Source organism: Lepidochelys kempii, chromosome 3 (assembly GCF_965140285.1).
Source record: "Lepidochelys kempii isolate rLepKem1 chromosome 3, rLepKem1.hap1, whole genome shotgun sequence".
Classification (NCBI taxonomy): domain Eukaryota; kingdom Metazoa; phylum Chordata; order Testudines; family Cheloniidae; genus Lepidochelys; species Lepidochelys kempii.
In genome coordinates this window covers 30,288,292-30,307,234 of record NC_136382.1, presented here as the reverse complement: position 1 = coordinate 30,307,234, position 18,943 = coordinate 30,288,292, and the positions used below count along the sequence as shown (strand labels likewise).

General features: G+C 39.5%; 1 protein-coding gene across 3 annotated transcripts in view; it reads right to left on the bottom strand.

The window, feature by feature from the left end:
• ROCK2 (Rho associated coiled-coil containing protein kinase 2) overlaps nt 1-18,943 on the bottom strand; it is a 163,546-nt gene that overhangs the window by 72,636 nt on the left and 71,967 nt on the right. For all 3 annotated transcript variants that reach the window (XM_073336011.2, XM_073336009.2, XM_073336010.2), the window contains exons 2-5: nt 18,832-18,913; nt 16,731-16,831; nt 5,571-5,708; nt 3,912-4,172 (exon numbers count right to left, since the gene is read on the bottom strand). In XM_073336011.2, the coding sequence (XP_073192112.1) occupies nt 3,912-4,172; nt 5,571-5,708; nt 16,731-16,831; nt 18,832-18,913 (582 nt within the window). The remainder of the gene's footprint in view (nt 1-3,911; nt 4,173-5,570; nt 5,709-16,730; nt 16,832-18,831; nt 18,914-18,943) is intronic.

The window sequence follows — 18,943 nt, the reverse complement described above, 5'->3', positions numbered from 1 at the left end:
GCATTCAGTGTCGCCTGGAGTGAGGCTCTGACAACATTCTTTCCCCTCCACTAATTGGGCACAGAATTCCTGCCTTGAAGTCCTCAGGCACGGAGACCTTAAAATTGGATAAGGAGTCCTACAAGTTGTAATTATATCTCCCCAGCAGGGTTTGCTGGTTTGAGATTAGTTGTAGACCACCTGTTGAATAAAAACTTTCTTCCCAAACAGATTGAGTTTCCTTGCATCCTTCTGTTTGTGGGTAGCACTTGCTTGGCTCTGTCTACTCCTCTCATTGGCCACCCATACAACTAGGAACCCAGGACGGGGGCTGAGAGTATAGCTACTCATACCCATTGGCTGACACATAATATTTCTTCTCTGCCCTCTTCAAAGTGGGAGGGAGAGAAGACTGGGTCTGCCACAGGGCTCTGACTGGACCCATTACCACCTCGTTAATGGGTAGGGCTGTACGGGGAGATTTCTGCAAACCAGTAAAGTGCCTGATACCACTATTGCTTAAAATTAAAGGCAGCCAAGTCAGCAGACTGCAAATTGGCCATGCAGCAGCCTCACCTTAACCAAGGCAGGAGGGGAGGGGGTTTTGGGTGCCACAAACAGGACAGCTTGACCCCGCGTCCTTCCTGATAAGAATTGTGTTGAAGTTGCTGATACATGCATCTTAGAAGAGCAGGGTGTGCCCTCAGGAATGTGTCTGTTAGAGCCTCAAGACTGCAAACTCTGGGAAAAACTCACACCTGGTTAATCAATAATTAGAAGGAAACCTCTTGCTTGACCGTTGAAACTGCTTGCTTAACAAGTGACATGTCATTGTTTTACTAATGTATAAATAAGGGGGAAAAGTTTGAGGTAGTGGGACTCCTCGGGACTGGACTCTCCTTCTGGATGCAGCTTGTGTTCTCCACTGGCAGACAGGCTGCAGCTGTGCCACTCGAGAGCCACACTCAGCTTCAGTAATTATCGAGGGTTGGGGGTGTTTTACTAACCTGCTGCGGACATGTGTAAGTGCTTGAGACTAAGTAAAGTTTAGCTTTAAGTGAAAGCACTCTTGTGTTGTCCTGTTTGTGCCAGCCATCTATCGGTCGGATGGCCGTGTCTCCCCTGATTTATTTCCTGACACCACCTCGCACAGAGTAAAAGTTACCAAGAGCTTTCGGTTGAAAGAACCCCGGGTATCAGAGCCACCTTAAATGGTGCTGTTGCATCTAGAATGTCAATGAGGGTGAGAGACAATTCCTAGAGCTCCTCAATCTCTAGCTCCAGGTTAACTGCTACCCGCTTCAGAAACTCCTGATGGGCTCTAAAATCACCTTGCGGCAGTGAGCCACTCGGTCCCGAGATGTCCTGGTCTGCGGAGGAGGAAGAAGAGGCCTCTACTGGAAGGTGAGGGCTGTTTTCTCATCTTCAGCTTTAATTACCTCCATGTGGCCCACGTCATGTGCATCAGCACTGGGAGTTGGTGTCCAGTACCGAGCGGAGTGAAGGGGGATGCTGCCCCTCGGAAGCAAACGAGTATGACAGGTGAGAAGACGGACACGGTACTGAGGGAAATGGCATGGGTTCCTGAATGGCCACTGAATAGGCCATTGTCCACCTGACCAGGTACTCGTGGGGCAACCTGCACTGAGGTCCAGCAGCACATAGGACAGTACCAGTGGTGGCTCTTGCACTGGGTGTAGGGCTCCACATAAGATTCAGATGACGAGTCCTCCCGAGGTGACCAAGGGCAGTGGTACTCCTTATTTCCGACGTCTGGTGCCGAAGGTCCAGAGACCAGTGGCTGAAGCAAGAGGAGTTATTCCAGCAACCATCGGGGCGGTAAGAAGGAACTGATTGGGTGTGGGGCCAGTGGCGCACTTTATACCGCCACATGGAGGGTGCTAGAGTCAACCTGATGGATACCACTGAGGGAAAAATCTCCAGCAACAGTCCATGCCATGAGCATGCACCTAACATGGTATGGATATGAGCACGTACTTAAAGAAGAAAAACAAGTTAAGGGTTCATATTAAGCAGATCAAATATTATTTTTACCTTACTTCAATTACAAGTAAAACAAGGCCCATTATCACATTAAGTTTAGTCTCAGACGACTAAACAAATTTGGCTTACAGCAAGCAAAGTGTCAGTCAGGGTTCTGAATATCTATACAGGGAAAGGATCAGAAAATGCGTTCAGAGAATGAGAACCTGGAAAGCCTTATAGAATTTGTACAATGAAAGAAGCAAAGTCTGAAGGCATAAGCCACCTGATATGTAGCCTAATAGTATCAATACAGATAGGGTGGTCCAATCGGACTCTTACAGCTACAAGGTTCACATTATATTTATTTATTTGGATTTAACATTTCAAAGAATACGTATTCAAAAGGACCCTGAAAATAATTAGACTTACAGTAACAACCTGGCAACATATCTATCTAATATAAAAATAAATTAACTCTGCCAGTCAGCAGCCTTGCATAATCAAATTAACTGTACGTAAGCCATGCTGGTCCCAGGATATTAGAGAGATAAGATGGCTGAGGTAATATCTTTTATTGGACCAACTTCAGCAGTTGATCCACTAAAAAGATATTACCTCACTCACTTAACAGAAGTTGGTCCAATAAAAGGTATTACCTCAGCCATCTTGTCTCCCAAATAATCAAATTAAGATAAACAATCTATCTACCTGTGGAACAGAATCACTGTAGCATGAACAAAATGAACTAAATGATGCTAGAAATGAAGGCTATTACATTTCTCAATAAGCTTATAAAATACCATATGAGGAAAAAAAGACATCAGTATTTCAGAGTACATTTGCAATTACTATAAAAGGGTAGTAGTCAAAAATATATTACAAAAAAATACTGGAGAAAAGAAGAAGTGAAATAGGTTGCAAAGGAACAAGAACATATTTTGTATAAGTAATATACACAAATTCTAGCACAACATAGCAGAAGAAAGCACTAAAGTAATATCCTTCAGGCCAAAATATACTCTTAAGTCAAAGCTGACAAAACAAAGGAACACCAATATTAAAATATCAGAAAAACATTTTAAAACTAAAGGTAATCAATGTAACACTTGCACATTCACACAAAGTTCATGATAACTTACGGTGCCTTTGTAGAGTAAAACACAAGGGGTGGGGGAATATGTCTAATTACAGAGTAATTTCACTGTTTACTTTTTACTCCTCACTTAACAAGAACAAAGTGTAAACTGAAAAATACAGAAGATTTTAAAAGTCTGCTTTAAAATGTTGTTAGTAGTCCAAATAAGGCTTTTTTAAAGCCATATGAGTTTATCTTGAAACTAGCACATAAAATGTATTGCCTAATGGACCATGTTCTTTAAATATGTGGGCAATGAAAAAATAGAATATTTTGAATACTAGCAATAAGCAGTCCCAATCAGTGCATCACACTTCATTAGTCACATTACTTTAATCTAAATTTTTAAGTTGAAAACCACTAGGGGGTGCTGTTGGAGCAATTATATATAGTAATGACTATATGGGACTATGTAAATTGTTGCCTCTTCAGTAACAATTTCATTTATACCAAAGTGTTAGCTTATAAACTGCTCCAAGATTACTAATGTTGAAATTAGGAGTTGTCTCATGAGCTGTTCAAACATTTGGCTAAAGAATGAACAAACAGAAATTCATAAACATATATGCTCCCAGAAATAACAAAAAGTAGGTCTCTTTCCTTTGTCGCCATGCCAGAATAGTTTATTATGGACCAATGTTACAAAATACAGAATGTCCCTTCCTCTACTTAAAATTAGACAGGAAGGAATATTCTGCCAATCAAGAAGCTCAATTAGCTGAACATTCCTTTATTCCTTACATCCCTGAGTAATTTACAATAAAATAAAACCTATCTTTGTGGTAGATAAAATATTTAATTGCATACTTACTTCATCCATTTTCATACAGGTGCCAAAATCTGCCAACTTTAGATGCCCATGTTTATCCAAAAGCATATTGTCAGGCTTCACGTCCCTGTGTATCAAGCCCATGGAGTGAATTGCATCCAGAGCAAGGACAACTTCAGCTGTGTAAAACTTGGCCCATTTTTCAGGCACATCATAATTGCTCATAAGGTTTACAAGATCTCCACCCGGCATGTATTCCATTACCATGTACAAGTATCGGTCATCTTGAAAGGCACAAAAGAGCTAAAGCAGAAAAGAAGGAAAATTACTCGAGGGATATTTGAAAAAGCAACCTTCTTTCTATTCTGGTTTCATGAAACTCTGTTCTTAGATAATCAGAGATTTTCAAGATTGTTGTAAGGCAAGTTCAATTTGTTTTTAAAGTTTCGAATAAAGACTTTGGTTAATTTAACAGTAATCTAACATATTCTAAACATTAAAACTACCTTATCTCACAATTTTTAAAAACTACTAATTTCTTATTTATTCCATTTATTAAGTGCATCTCATTCTGTTTCTCAGCATGAAACGGGCATCATTGAAATGTCAGCTCCCTCTGAGATACAAGTACAATTCAGAGTACTGGAAATAGCTAAACAGAGGCTGATGTCTCTGAAATTGCTTTGTAATTTCATTTCTGTATTATGTTATAGCTCCCAAATATTTACATAATTATTATTTGGAACTCATTACTGCTGTTTTCCTCTAACATCACCAAGCAAAAGTAGAAATGATAAATGCAGGTTAATGTGTCTATGAAGTGGAGATGCATGAAGTGATTAACTTTACTAATAATTAAATATAGCTTGGTATATATTACAGTTAATATTTTAGGTTACTGGTCTATTGAAAGTAAGTTCATTTCTTTGCAAATTGTTTTAGAGGGTTTCATTGAATGCACTCCAGGACTTTCACCTCTAGATCCCATCCATTTGAAAACAGCCCAAGTAAGGTCAGGCCATTACTATGTAATTGGTCAGTGGCCAGTATTAAAATGAGATGGCGGTATTTACCTTTTACATACAGAGAATCACATCTACACACTTGAAAATGTTTCAAATTATAACTATTTAATTCTTAAATTACAAGTACCAAGAATTTTTTCCCTGCATTTAGGTTTTCATTGTTACAGATTATTGAGGTACATGGGTGCATAAATAGATACTTTATACTTAAATCCACTTTCCTCCTCCACAATAACACAATGAATTGTTTGTGACCTCATGATTGAGCCATATTACAAACACTAATAAAATTAATCTGGCAGAATAGATTAGTAGAAAAAATTTCAGTTCACTCACATATTTTTGTACTGTAATTGTAATCTGACTCACAATTTTCCCCTCACACAAAAATTATTATAATTTCAAGTAGCGTATTCATTTGAGGCTGTTTTGTAAATTCCATTTCATTTTATACTGCAGCTGAAGTGATCAAGCTAAAAGTTAGCCTATCAATATGGAAAAATATAAACTAACACAAAATCACTGATCCTGATTCATAATTCAGTTACACTGGTGTGACTTCTAAATTGAGATCTGAATCTAACCCATTATTTGAATTTAAATGCATATTCAAAACTGACCCCAAAATTAAATACTTTTAACTTAAATTTAAAAACTAGAGAAAAACACTCCTTACTTGAACCACCCAGGGACTGTTGGCAAAGGCCATGATATCTCTTTCTTCCCAGAAAAAGGCTGAATCCGATCTTTTTATCATTTCAAATTTACTAAGAAGCTTCATTGCATAAACCTTCTGTGATGTTTTATGGCGAACCTGTTGGTTAAGAAGGAGGGAAAAAATTGTGTTTTTAAATAATTATAAAAAACAAAGTAAAACTAATTTCTTACCTGCTAATTGTTTTCTGTGACATGGGAAGTCCCCTACATCAGGTGGTAACCAATCCAGATTTCTATGTCTGCAATTTCTAGGCAGTCAAGAAGTCTGTAACTAGTTGAGAACTTCCAAAGCCAAAAGAAAAAACCTTATAGCTCTACTTAACTTCTAGCCATTCTGCCAGAGTCTGTTAATCAAATAGGGTATTTTAGAGGGTGTCTATACTGGAGTCACTATACGAAAGAAACTAATAGGCAAGAGTAATTTGTTCTTCACTGATATGCTGCCACCTTTATAAACAATGGGTCGGCACAGCAGTGACCTGACCTCACTCAAGAGAGACACTGCCTTTAATGAGACATGCACCAAGCTTGAGATTCAACTGGGAGACTGGCACTGAGAGAGATTTCTTTTGAAACTGCTCCTTGAGTACACAACATCCAAATATTCTAGAGCTCTTAAAAAGAATGGAGACAAGATGGAAGTTAGCGGAAATGCTCCTCCCTCCCAAAAGTCTCACTGGTTAAGGACAGACAACCTCAGGAAGCTGGCATCTAGTCAGATGGATTCCAATGTTAACTGATTGAGACTATCTACTGCAACAAAGCACTTGGAGAGAGGTTCCTGAAATTAGTCTTAGAACTTTGGAATTTCCCAAAATTCAACTGGAACAGTCTATCTACTCTAGCAAGAATGCCTGCTAGCAGGAAAAGGGAATGAAAATGACTGACAGATGACAGAGATATACCCATCATCTATACTAGTGGCAGCCACATCCTTGAATTAGCACTGCACAGATAAAACTTCACAATGCTTTTTGAAAAGGTATCCCGATCTAGAAGAGACTAAAAATAAGATGCAACTACTGAAATATATTTTTACTGCACATTCACACATGTAAATGGTGACAATGAAATAAAGCAATCACTGACGAGCCATTTTCATCCACCCATTTAGAACGCACATGCCCCACACTGAAACAACAAAATAAACCAATATGTGAAAGCCATCAGGGCATGTGGAACAGGGGTAGAGGAAAAACATATTTTTAATCCCTTATACTTTTTTATTCTAACAAGTTTAATTGCAGATTTTAATATTCATAAATGTCTCCTTTTTAATACTATTGAGCTTTTTGTTTCAATAGTACCTGTTGCAGTGAGTTAAAGGCTTAATTATTCATTGTTCAAAAAATGTTTTCAGCTGTTTAAAATGTTTTGATTTTTAACTTTATAAGACATCATCTTGTTATTCTCCTACAAGAATAGTAGAAGGTACAAGGTAAATAAGAACACCCAACTGACCTTCTCTATAGGTTTCATTATTTTATATACCCTTATGTCACCGCTTATCTAAACTGTCTCCATATTGCCATGTCTAATCATTTTACATGTCCTTCTAATTCTGCTATATTCTTTTTGAAATGGAACAGCTAGAACAGCATTCAAGCATCTCATCTATCTATAATAGTATGGTAACATTACAGTATTATTCTCTATCCTATTCCTAAAGCAAGCTGGCATTTGTTTGCCCTTTTTTTTTTTTTTTTTTAAACCAATGCTGAGGAAATGCTTTCATTGAACTATTCACAGTTACACCCTAAACGTTTTCCTGAGTTGTTGCAACTAATATTTACAAGTAACTCCACTTGTTCCTTCTAGCATGTTACCTTACATTTGTCTACATTTCATTTCACCTACCAGTCTTGCCCAATTGTCTAACTTTGTTAGGATCTTCGGATAGTCTTGACTAGCCTAAAATGTGGCATTTGAAATTTTACTACCTCAATGTTCGCCCTCTTTTCCAGTTCAGTAAAGTATTAAAACAACATGTCTCACTACAAATCCTTCAGGCAATCCACTTTAGCGTCCTTCAATGTTGAAAATTGACCATTTATTCCTATTTGTGTTCCCAATCAGTTCCTCAGTCCATTTAGGCTCTAACTGAATAAATGGTCTAAAACTTGTATGACAGTCTAAATGAGAACTTATATCACAAAATCTGGAGTAGTTCTGGAAAACTCTAAATAGACAGAGTTTGGACACATAACCCTGTGGAGATATTTGATAATCCCTGTGACATAAAAGACAGACTAACTGGCACTTTAAGGACCCACTAAAGGCTTTTAGTATCCTTGAAGGGATGGGTTCAGACATTATGACAATATAGTATTGAAGTGAAACAAAATTCAAAGGACAGATGTCTGAATTCTCCTAAAGCTTCTTTTGAGGAATAAAACAGATTATGAGTAGAATATGTAATCAGAGGTAAGATACCTGAATCACACAGAAAGAAATTTATTGCATCTCAGATATATGCATGTATCTCCCTTTTTGGTTTTACAAAACGGATTCAGCTTTCTTTTACATAGTAAATAACCTAAATTTGTAAAACCAGAATCAGAAGGTTAGAGATTTGATTGGTGTATTCCAGGACAGACCATTTAGTAAAATCAACTAGAAAACTATTGCTCAGCTAGCGACCAATTAAGTTATGCAATTAAACGTTTATTTTAAGAATGTATTGATTTGCATAACAGCATATTGTGACAAAGTTCCTCCTCTGCCATGGTGGGTCCTGCGCTTATCGGTGGATTTTCTCGCCTCAGAGGTTCATGGCAGCCCTCAGTTTGGCCACTTTCGTGGCTCAAATCTGCCGTTCACTCAGTTAGCCTCATCACTGGCCAGCATGGGGAAAGGAAGAAGAATAATCCCTGCAGTCTCTGCTGATCCACCTAGTGGATCGGGGAACAGGCCAGAGACCTTCCCCTCTGGTGGAACCCACAGTCCAGTTCAACTCCTCCGGAATCAAGTAGGGGGTTGGGGTGATGGAGGGAACCAGGGCCTGCCCTCTACTCTGGGTTCCAGCCCAAGGCCCTGTAGATTGCAGCTGTCTACAGTGGCTCCTGTAACAGCTGCGTGACAGTTACATCTCCCTGGACTACTTCCCCATGGCTTCCTCCCAACACCTTCTTTATCCTCACCATAGGACCTTCCTCCTGGTGTCTGATAATGCTTGTACACCTCAGTCCTCCAACAGTCCGCGTTCTCACTCTCAGCTCCTAGTGCCTCTTGCTCCCAGCTCCTCACATACACACCACAAACTGAAGTGAGCTCCTTTTTAAAACCCAGGTGCCCTGATTAGCCTGCCTTAATTGATTTTAGCAGCTTCTTGATTGGCTGCAGGTGTTCTAATCAGCCTGTCTGTCTTGTTTCCAGAAAGTTCCTGATTGTTCTGGAACCTTCCCTGTTACCCTACCCAGGGAAAAGGGTCCTACTTAACCTGGGGCTAATATATCTGCCTTCTATCACTCTCCCGTAGCCGTCTGGCCGGACCCTGTCACAATATGTCTTATGCTCCTATTGATCTCATAGTAAAGTCTTTAAAATGTGCACAACCTCTTGCCTCCCCTGTAACCATGGAAACCTCAACCAAACACCTCATTCTGAGGAGCTGCCGGCATTACAATTCCTTGAGACAATAAGCACTAGTCGTAGGAGCAGAAAAATAATCAAGGCACAAGATACTCTGGAAAGCAGCCAAAACATGTCTTGAAACATCATTAGGTAGGTGTATACTATGTTCTTGAATACATGAGCTTTGTGCTGCCTAGACAGGTATGCACATTTTAGGGATCAGCCTCTTACACAGCCTGTTACTAGGCTACAACTTTCTAGATGGTTAGTTCATGGGAACTGTAGATTTAAAAAAAATTATCCATATGCTGCAATACCTCTAAAGTATATACAATTTAAGGCATTAAGGAAATGTCCTAACATAAGATTACTTGGAGAACTAATTCCCTTCCTATTCCAATTATCAACATCGTGCACAGAACTGTTGAATACAGTGGAAGCTATATTACATAAACCGGAGCTTCCATAGATCCATTTGCTCAGTTGCAGAAGAAATATTGGCACAGAGGCCCTCAGAGAAAAATCTATTCATCAGAGGCATTGGGATAAAACTGCCTAGGGTCAGCCCTAAGTCATGCCACCAGTTTATGATTCTAAGCGATCAGTCACTACTGGGGGATCAGAGTAGCAGTTTTGGGGTTGGTGTGGCATGCACAGCTGACTTTATGCCAAAGGAAATTTTCCTGCCATTAGAGAAATTCTCCACTGGCCAATTACAGGCAGAAACCAAATCCTATGTAGCACATGTCGAGTGCAAAGCAGTGGGAATGGAGACAAGAATCTGTCCCACTGACTGGGCTGGGGGTGTCAAATTATCAGGTGGCTAAAAACATTTCCTGAGAAAACTACAGGATACATCCACTATCTCGGTCAGCACTGAAAAACAGAAGTACCTCAAGACAAATGAATAACTGTGGCAATGACACATCCACAGATTTGCTCTGTCCTGAGCAGGCCACATGTGTGAAAGGACCTATGGGAGATCTCTCTTGTAGTATCAATATGGCCACCAGTGAAGCAACTAATTTAGAGGCATCTTAGATGGAAGAATTATCAAGCCATTTCCTCAAAGCAGTGTGTATGTGTGAGTGTGTGTATGTATGTATGTTCACTGAGGTGCTAACATTTGTCTAGGCACCCGTGAAATTGTTCTAATGCAGTAAATTGCATCCAACTGCACTGAAAAGAGATGCTGAAGTTGAAAGAAACTTATATCAAAATATAGGGGAAAAATCTGTCAAATTTCCTTCATGTTGCCACCATGCACTAAAGCTAGTTTGATTCATGTATGCTTTCTTAAAGCATCACAGTTACTCTATGGCCTGGTCCCTGCTTCATTAATGAAATGTAAAACAAATTAATGGTGTCTTAAAAGACAAGTCTCCCCAAGACACATTCTGCCACCACATAAGAGGTGCACTGAAGACCCTCCCAATCACTATATCAAAAGGTAATCTGCATATTGAGGAAATGATGCGGCTGTTCTAAATAGTCAGCTTTCTCCATGCATCAAATCTAGTACTGATAATGGTGCCAAGTCTTGTCATGCCAAACTTAAAATCCTAGCACGCAGAAAGGTTTTGAAAATACCTAAAATATCACAAGATGTGCTGCTGATGCAATAAAGAGGTAAACTTAGTTAGGGCTGCTACAGAGATGGAGCCAGAGTTAGTCTCCTAAAGGAGGTGGTTTCAGCTGGTAGAGACAAAAGAAACATCTGCTCCTTTTATATGGGCTAGCATTGAAGCATGCACCCTGTCAGCAGGCAGAGTAGATGCAATAGACAATGCGCTACATGTTTAATGGCAACAATTAAATGGTAGCCCATTTACACACATCTTGACCAGTGTGGTCTTCATGAACTCCATAAGACTGCAGAGATTTAACACTGAAATTGTGTAATACAGATCTCCCAGAGACACTGACTACCCGAAGGTATGGTAAATGGACCTAACACACTCTGCAACTAGGGGTAGGCCTTTCCCTATTGTGTAGGCAGGGAGCTCTTATGGTAAAGGATTATGCTAGTCAGCAATATCACTGGACCATAACCCAGTACTTTGTGATAAGGCACAAGAGAAAAAACACAGGAAACCACTTATATTTGAATTTCAATCAATAAGATTCCCATCCCCCCCCCCAAGAGAAAACAATATGCAAAACCACATACTGAATACACATTAACCTCCTTCACGTAAACTATTGGCCTTAATCTAAATATACAATATTTGTTTTATGTCTGCCTTAGACACCAGTCACAGCTCCTCACTCAATGCGTAATGAAAGGAATTGGCAGTTGAAGATAGATGCATCCTATTCACCCTCCCACCAGGTGATTTCTACATTCTTAGGTTGCTCATCAGCTATTGGTCTCTCTACACCCAAGGCTAGAATCCAAGAGTGGAGTTTTATTACTTTTGGAGCACCAGAAAATTGTTTTTCCACCAAAGTCAGAGACTGAGCCCAGAGCCAATTGGTCTCCCTCTGCAGGGCTGACATCTGGGGACAGGAGAAGGGTATTTGTTAATCTATGCACAAGACTAAATGCCACAGAATGTGTTGTCCCAAACTGAGTAGGCAGAACACGGAAATCAGGGAAACTAATCTGCATTAGCTCTCCTTTCTTGGGGAGCTGCCACATAGGAGCTGCAAATTTTGGGGGAGCTGGCTTTCACTGCAAGATCACCCTTCCGCTAGATAGGTTAATGTGCCATCTTTTTGGCTTGCTTTAGTGCAGCAATATTTATGATGCAGAACAGTATGCACTGTTCAGAGAAAATGTAAATGTTTTGAATTTTGTTATTTAATTCAGATCTTCAATCTTATTTTACTCATGGTGGAGAGATTAAAAACACTCTCACTGTTCATCTTGGAAAAGAGATGGCAGAGGGGGAATGAGATAGAGGTCTACAAAATCATGAATGATGTGGAGACAGTGAATAAAGAAGTGTTGTTTACCCCTTCACATAACACAAGAACCAGAAGTCACCCAATGAAATTAATAGGCAACAAGTTTAAAACAAACATAATTTTTCACACAACTCACAGTAAACCTGTGAAACTCATTGACAGGAGATGTTGTGAAGGCCAAAAGTATAACGGAGTTCAAAAAAGAATTAGATAAGTTCATGGAGGACAGGTCCAACAATGGCTATTAGCAAAGATGCTCAGGGATGCAACCCCATGTTCTGGGTGTCCCAAAACCTCTGACTGCTAAAAGCTGGGACTGGATGACAGAACGGATCACTCGATAAACTGCCCTGCTCTGTTTACTCTCTCTGAAGCATCTGGCACAGGCCCCTGTCATAAGACAAGATACTAGACTAGATGAACCACTGGTCTGACCCAGTGTGACCATTCTTATGTTATTATGGTGCCCTCTGTTTTTAGAGCCTGCCAAAGCAAATTCCTATTTTGGTTGTAAACTGAACTATATGTTTTAATTATTGCAAATCATCATCCATGACTGTTTGAAAAGACTTATGATAATATTCTGAATGCAGCAGAAAGTGATAGGGCTTAGAGCTCAACAATTTCAACTTGTATTGAACCTTCTGAAGTCAAAATGTCTATGTATACCCTCATTATGACTAAAGTTAGTACAGCGCCATGAATGGTATTTTTCAGTTCATTGCTATTCTAGATTCAGCAAAATGTTATGGTTTTTATATATTATACAAGGCTAATAACTACAAAATTGAGTGATTTTTAAAAAATTCTATATATAGAATTCATAGAATTTTTGGCAGCTTGTAACACCCTTATAGTAGAGCAAATACTAAGTCTAAATTATATAATTTAAAAATAATTACTTGGGATGTATCATTTTAAGTTGGAATGAAATGTATAAAAAGATCTGTGTAAATCTGAGTGTGTCAAAATTCCCTCCCTCCACCCCCAACAATTATTTTAGGCCTTCTTCTGGTGCATTTGCTGAAACCAATGCCAGGTCAAAAACACATACATTTTAATCTGAACATATTATGAATGTTAACACACATTACAACATTCTTTTCCCTCTTCCTCCTGTCTGATGGAGGAAGGACTGTACTCCACATTAGCCCATTTGCACTCTGGCTTTCTCTGCTAGCCCATGGACCAAGTACATACCTACAGCACCTCTCCTAAGCACTTCCCGTTTCTACGGTCAAGCGAAACAAAAAAAAATCTCTATTAGAAGTATTGCAAAGTAACACTTGATACAGGAATCAGTAGTGGAAGGCGGACAGAAATGAGGCCTACAGGGAAAATTTCCTCCTCACAAAATTATTTGCAGCAGCTCCTCTTCTGTCAAGTGGGGTCCTAAGAAGTAGTTTCTCTTCTTCTACCACTGAGAGCAGACAGATTAAAGATGCACTGTTGGTATTGAGTAAAGCCCTGATGATAGAGAGTAAATCCATGCGATGCCTATATTTTGTGGGCTCTCCGTTAACTCTGCTGCAACCAAGCAGAGCTCACCTAGCGGTACAGTGTGTAAGAGCTGCACTCTTACATTGTCACACAGGGATGACCTTGCCAAAAAATCACTGCTTTTTCACACTGCCCACATGAATCACATCCAAACTTGCAAGTTACTCATGAGTAAGGCTGCGATTTAGTCACGGAGGTTACGGAAGTCACGGAATCCGTGACTTCCAGCAGCCTCCATTACTTCAGCCTGCAGTGGTCAGGAGCTGCAGGGTCCCCCCACCGCCCGCTGGGGCAGGAAGCTGTGGGGTACCCCTCAGCTCCTGGTGGCCGGGAACCCCCATCTCCCTGCCGCCTGGGCCAGCGCAGCGGAGGAATCCCAAGCTCCCAGCAGGTGGCAGCAGGGGAACCCCCGAGCTCCCGGCTGCCAGGTGTGGCAGTGAACCCCAGCCGCCAGAGGTGGCGGACAGCTCTGGGCTGCTGGGGAGGAACCCAAGCTCCTGGCCCCCATGGGTGAGCTCCCAGCCCCTGCGGGCAGCCGGGGATGCCCAGAGCTGCAGGCGACAGGGTACCCTGCAGCTGCCCTGCTTGAAGTAGTGTGAAGATCCGCAGATCCCCATTTTGTCAAGGATATTTTTAGTCAAAGTTAGAGACAGGTCACTGGCTCCGTGAATTTTTCTGTTTTGCCCGTGACCTGTCCATGACTTTTACTAAAAATATCCCTGACAAAACCTTAGCCTTACCCATGAGTCATGCAAATGTTGTTACAGTTGCTATTTTCGGTCTCCCATTTATCTTCCAAACTATTATTTCATTTTGGAAAGCATCTTAGGCATATTTCGCATGTAAGAAACTATCCCAAAAATGTTATTCTATTTAAACTGCGACAATTTTTTTTGGTTACAGTAATTTTAATGAGGAATCCAGTACCTAATTAAGACAGCAATAAACCTATTACAAAGTATAGGGATAGGGGATGAAAACTTTTTCTAATTATTTTAACTAGGGCAATTTGTATTTACTCGTCAAGACATATCAAATCTACAATATTTCTCTTTGAAAATTAACCCAGCTTGCTGCAGAGGAAACCAGCAATACAAACAACAAAAGTTGTCACGAACCTTATGTGCATGCCCTGTTTTTTCTTCAACATTCTATTTGTTAAAATACTCTGGATAATTTTCTTGGCTCTGTTTTTATTATTTCACCAGCCTTGGGAACTGCTAGCAGTTTTATAAATGGACTATAAGTGTCTAATTTCATTGCAGCTTCTCTAAGTATTTCTACATCCTTTCTTGAAGTGTTATTTTGTAACTACTTACAGCAATGCTTCTTGGCAAAGAGCAAACATTCTTTTTTTCCCCCCTCTTCTTCATAGAAAAAAAACAACTATCACAAAGCTGTGAAATTTATAGGCACTTTCCAACACAGATCCCAGCTGGTCCTACATCTATTATATTTACAACTGTCAAATATAAAGGGAAGGGTAAACCCCTTTGAAATCCCTCCGGGCCAGGGGAAAGCTCCTCTCACCTGTAAAGGGTTAAGAAGCTAAAGGTAACCTCACTGGCACCTGACCAAAATGACCAATGAGGAGACAAGATACTTTCAAAAGCTGGGAGGAGGGAGAGAAACAAAGGGTCTGTGTGTCTGTCTATATGCTGGTTTTCTGCCGGGGATAGACCAGGAATGGAGTCTTAGAACTTTTAGTAAGTAATCTAGCTAGGCATGTGTTAGATTATGATTTCTTTAAATGGCTGAGAAAAGAATTGTGCTGAATAGAATAACTAATTCTGTCTGTGTATCTTTTTTGTAACTTAAGGTTTTGCCTAGAGGGGTTCTCTATGTTTTTGAATCTAATTACCCTGTAAGATATCTACCATCCTGATTTTACAGGGGGGATTTCTTTTTTCTATTTACTTCTATTTTTATTAAAAGTCTTCTTGTAAGAAAACTGAATGCTTTTTCATTGTTCTCAGATCCAAGGGTTTGGGTCTGTGGTCACCTAGGCAAATTGGTGAGGCTTTTTACCAAACCTTGTCCAGGAAGTGGGGTGCAAGGTTTTGGGAAGTATTTTGGGGGGAAAGACGCGTCCAAACAGCTCTTCCCCAGTAACCAGTATTAGTTTGGTGGTGGTAGCGGCAAGGACAAAGGGTGGAATATTTTGTACCTTGGGGAAGTTTTGACCTAAGCTGGTAAAGATAAGCTTAGGAGGTTTTTCATGCAGGTCCCCACATCTGTACCCTAGAGTTCAGAGTGGGGGAGGAACCTTGACAACAACAAACTTTTAAAATGAGAAGTCGGTGAAAACATATATATAAAATTTAAAGTAGGTATTTTAGAAATATTACACACACACACACTTTTAATTTTAAAATTGTTGATTTATCCTACAACCGCACTTGGGAGCCTTGGACACATCAAAATCAATTGCAAAGGAAACTATGGATGACCCAAATCAGCAGATGGAGTGTTCTCTAATCTCATCTTTATGTAAATTTCTAAATAGGTATTTACATTGGGTAATATACCTTGAAAACAAACTATTTGGATTTTTAAATTAGAAACAAAAATTAAGAAAAGAAATTTGGAATAAAAACCTTGTATGTAAATAGTATTAACTGAATGCATTATAAAACTGTTGTCCCATGTACCAAGAGCAAGAGAGAACTGTGAGGCAAAGCCCTCTTGTTGCACTATTGACACTTTACCAACAAAGGAGGTTTCCTGATACTATTGTGGCCAAGAAAAAAACATACCTGGCACAAGCTAAATACTCTAAAGCTGCCCTAGGTAAGGGAAACAGCTTTTCAGTTCTTTCCCTTGCAACCCACCATTATGGGTAAACTATTTTTGAGGTCTGATTTTATGATCTTCAATACACTACTAAGCTTCAGCACAGGAAAGTGTGTTAAGGATATAATGTGAACATTTAATTCCCTTGGATTTCTTTATGTCACAAAGTTTATATTTAACAAGGAATTTGATACTAAATTACAACAAGCAGAGAATTAAAAAAAATAAATCCATGTTTGAAAATGTGCATACTTTCCATTAAAAGTGTGGCTCTAAGAGTATCTAGTTGGTGCAATAAATCTAGCTGACAAGTAGTAATCAGATGATGAGTAGACATTCTTACCAACTGTACTTCTCCAAAAGCGCCTCTTCCAATCACCTTAACAACATCATAGTCTTCAGCTTTCATTTGTAAAGCTCGAATTTTTTCCACAATTTTCTCATCTAAAACAAGTTTAAAGAATGACGTCATAAAGACAGATCTGTAGCAGTGTGAGAACAGCTCTGGTAATATTTGTCATCCAGACAGTAAAAACAAGCCATTTGAATACAAAAGTTAAAATTTGCAACTAACTCCTACGTTGTTTTTAAACCATTTGCTCAGAATTAAAATCCATAATTGCAGTCTTTTTGGTATTTCTTGGTAAACAGTTGAATGATCATCTCCTCGTAACTGTGAAAACTAATACTATTCTAATTTCAGTTGTAGTCTACCTAATGCCTTAGAAACGTACACTTTTCAAGCCTCCAGACACATTTTAGCCGTTAAGGACCCAACATGACAACCTTGAACTTTTACTCCTCTGCCACCTGCTGTGCTGCCTCCATCCACTAATATTCTTTTGATGAGGGTGTAACGTTAAAGTACCAAGCACATTCAGCAGCATGGCAGGTACAATCTGCCGGGATATACCTGTGAGGTTCAATAGCCATCAAATGGTTAAGCATAATACTGAATATATTTCTTTCACAACAGGACCAGAGAAGAGTCTCTGGTCCAGGAAACATTTGTGGTTCTTTCTTGGGGTTGCCCCTTTCCAGTCCTTCCTTAAGCAGGAATCCCCAGCTTTTCTCTTTAGAATGGGGCTGTACTACTTTCTCCCTACCCAGGAGTCTCCCCAGCTCTCCTCTATGGAGCTGAGTTGTATATTAGCCAACTGGGGGGCCTTTACCAGTTTATGCCCCAGCTAGTCCCCTTTCCTTAATTATCATTCATGTTGCTCAGCAAGGCAGCCTTTCACTGCTGGTATCTCCTGGCATCTGTTCTGCTGTGAGAGGAGGCAACCTTTATGCTAGTCCCTTTCTCCCAGGTCATCCCCAGTTGGTCATGTGAGAGGGGAGCTTTGCCCCACCCTCTCTGCAAAGCTCCCAGCCTTAAGTCCTTAAAGAAACAGTAACGGGATTTCCTTCTGAACGCTTCTTACCCCCAGGACTGCTTCCTCTCTCCCAGTGTCTCCCAAATCCTTGGGTATATAATCAGATCTTTCAATCTCTTAAAGAGCCGTGCCACATAATGGGTTAGGCAGACCATTAGGCCATACTACCCTTAAGGGACAGATAACCAAAGGAATTTTTGCTCCCCAGACCAATGTAAACATTAATGGAATTATGGTTCCTCCTGTTTTTCCCAGGACACTAACATTTGAAAGGAGTGAGTATTCCCTGAATAGTTGCAAATCTCCCCCCCGCCAAAGTTTGAGTTCTAGTTTAGAAAGCAGTTTTAACTAAGCTAGTTATAAAAACTGCATCAGCTAGCACAGCTTTGTCTATACTGCAGCTCCAATTGGTTTTAAAACAAGACTGAATTTTTGGGAAAATGTTCCTTCCATAGACAACAGCTATGTTTTGAAGTGGTTTAAGAGAGAATCACAGTAAGTTTGTTATTTACATGACAAAGATGCACCTAAAACAAACATTGCAATTAAACAACCATACTTTAAAATCTATTTAAGATGTGGTAGAAGGACTTTTCTGAATTAAAAGTATAGTTTTATTGAAAAATTTACATGACAGTGTATGCCATTTTGAGTAATTACATATTTATTTTCTGCAGATTACAATAGAACCTCACTAACTGCAAGACTTCTGAATTACTGAATTTTGCAATTGGTAGTTAAGCAAAAGATAAAATAAAGTAAGGATAATACATCCTAAAAATACCCATTTGACTAGTACTGTTTTAATTATTGATAATGCTTTAGTATTGATCAGTATACTTTCCAATACATTTGTAAGAGTAATGAAATTTTAGTAATGAAACATCACCATTGCAATGAGATCTCAAGTATCTACTGAGAAGGGAATGCTGTTTTTATAGTGCAAGCTCTGTTTTGTGGTAATTAGCGAAGTACACATAAGTAATGTATAGTATTTCTGCCCATTCAGCTTCCAAGACTGTTATAGTGCAATCATGACAACATCAAGCATATTTAAGTGCAACTTACATCTATTTAAGAAATTATCTATGTTCTTGTTTTTCCTCAGTGCTGGAAAATCCAGATCAAGGACCAAAGAATTCAGGCCATCCTGAAAAGAAATAAAAATAAGTTAATTGTA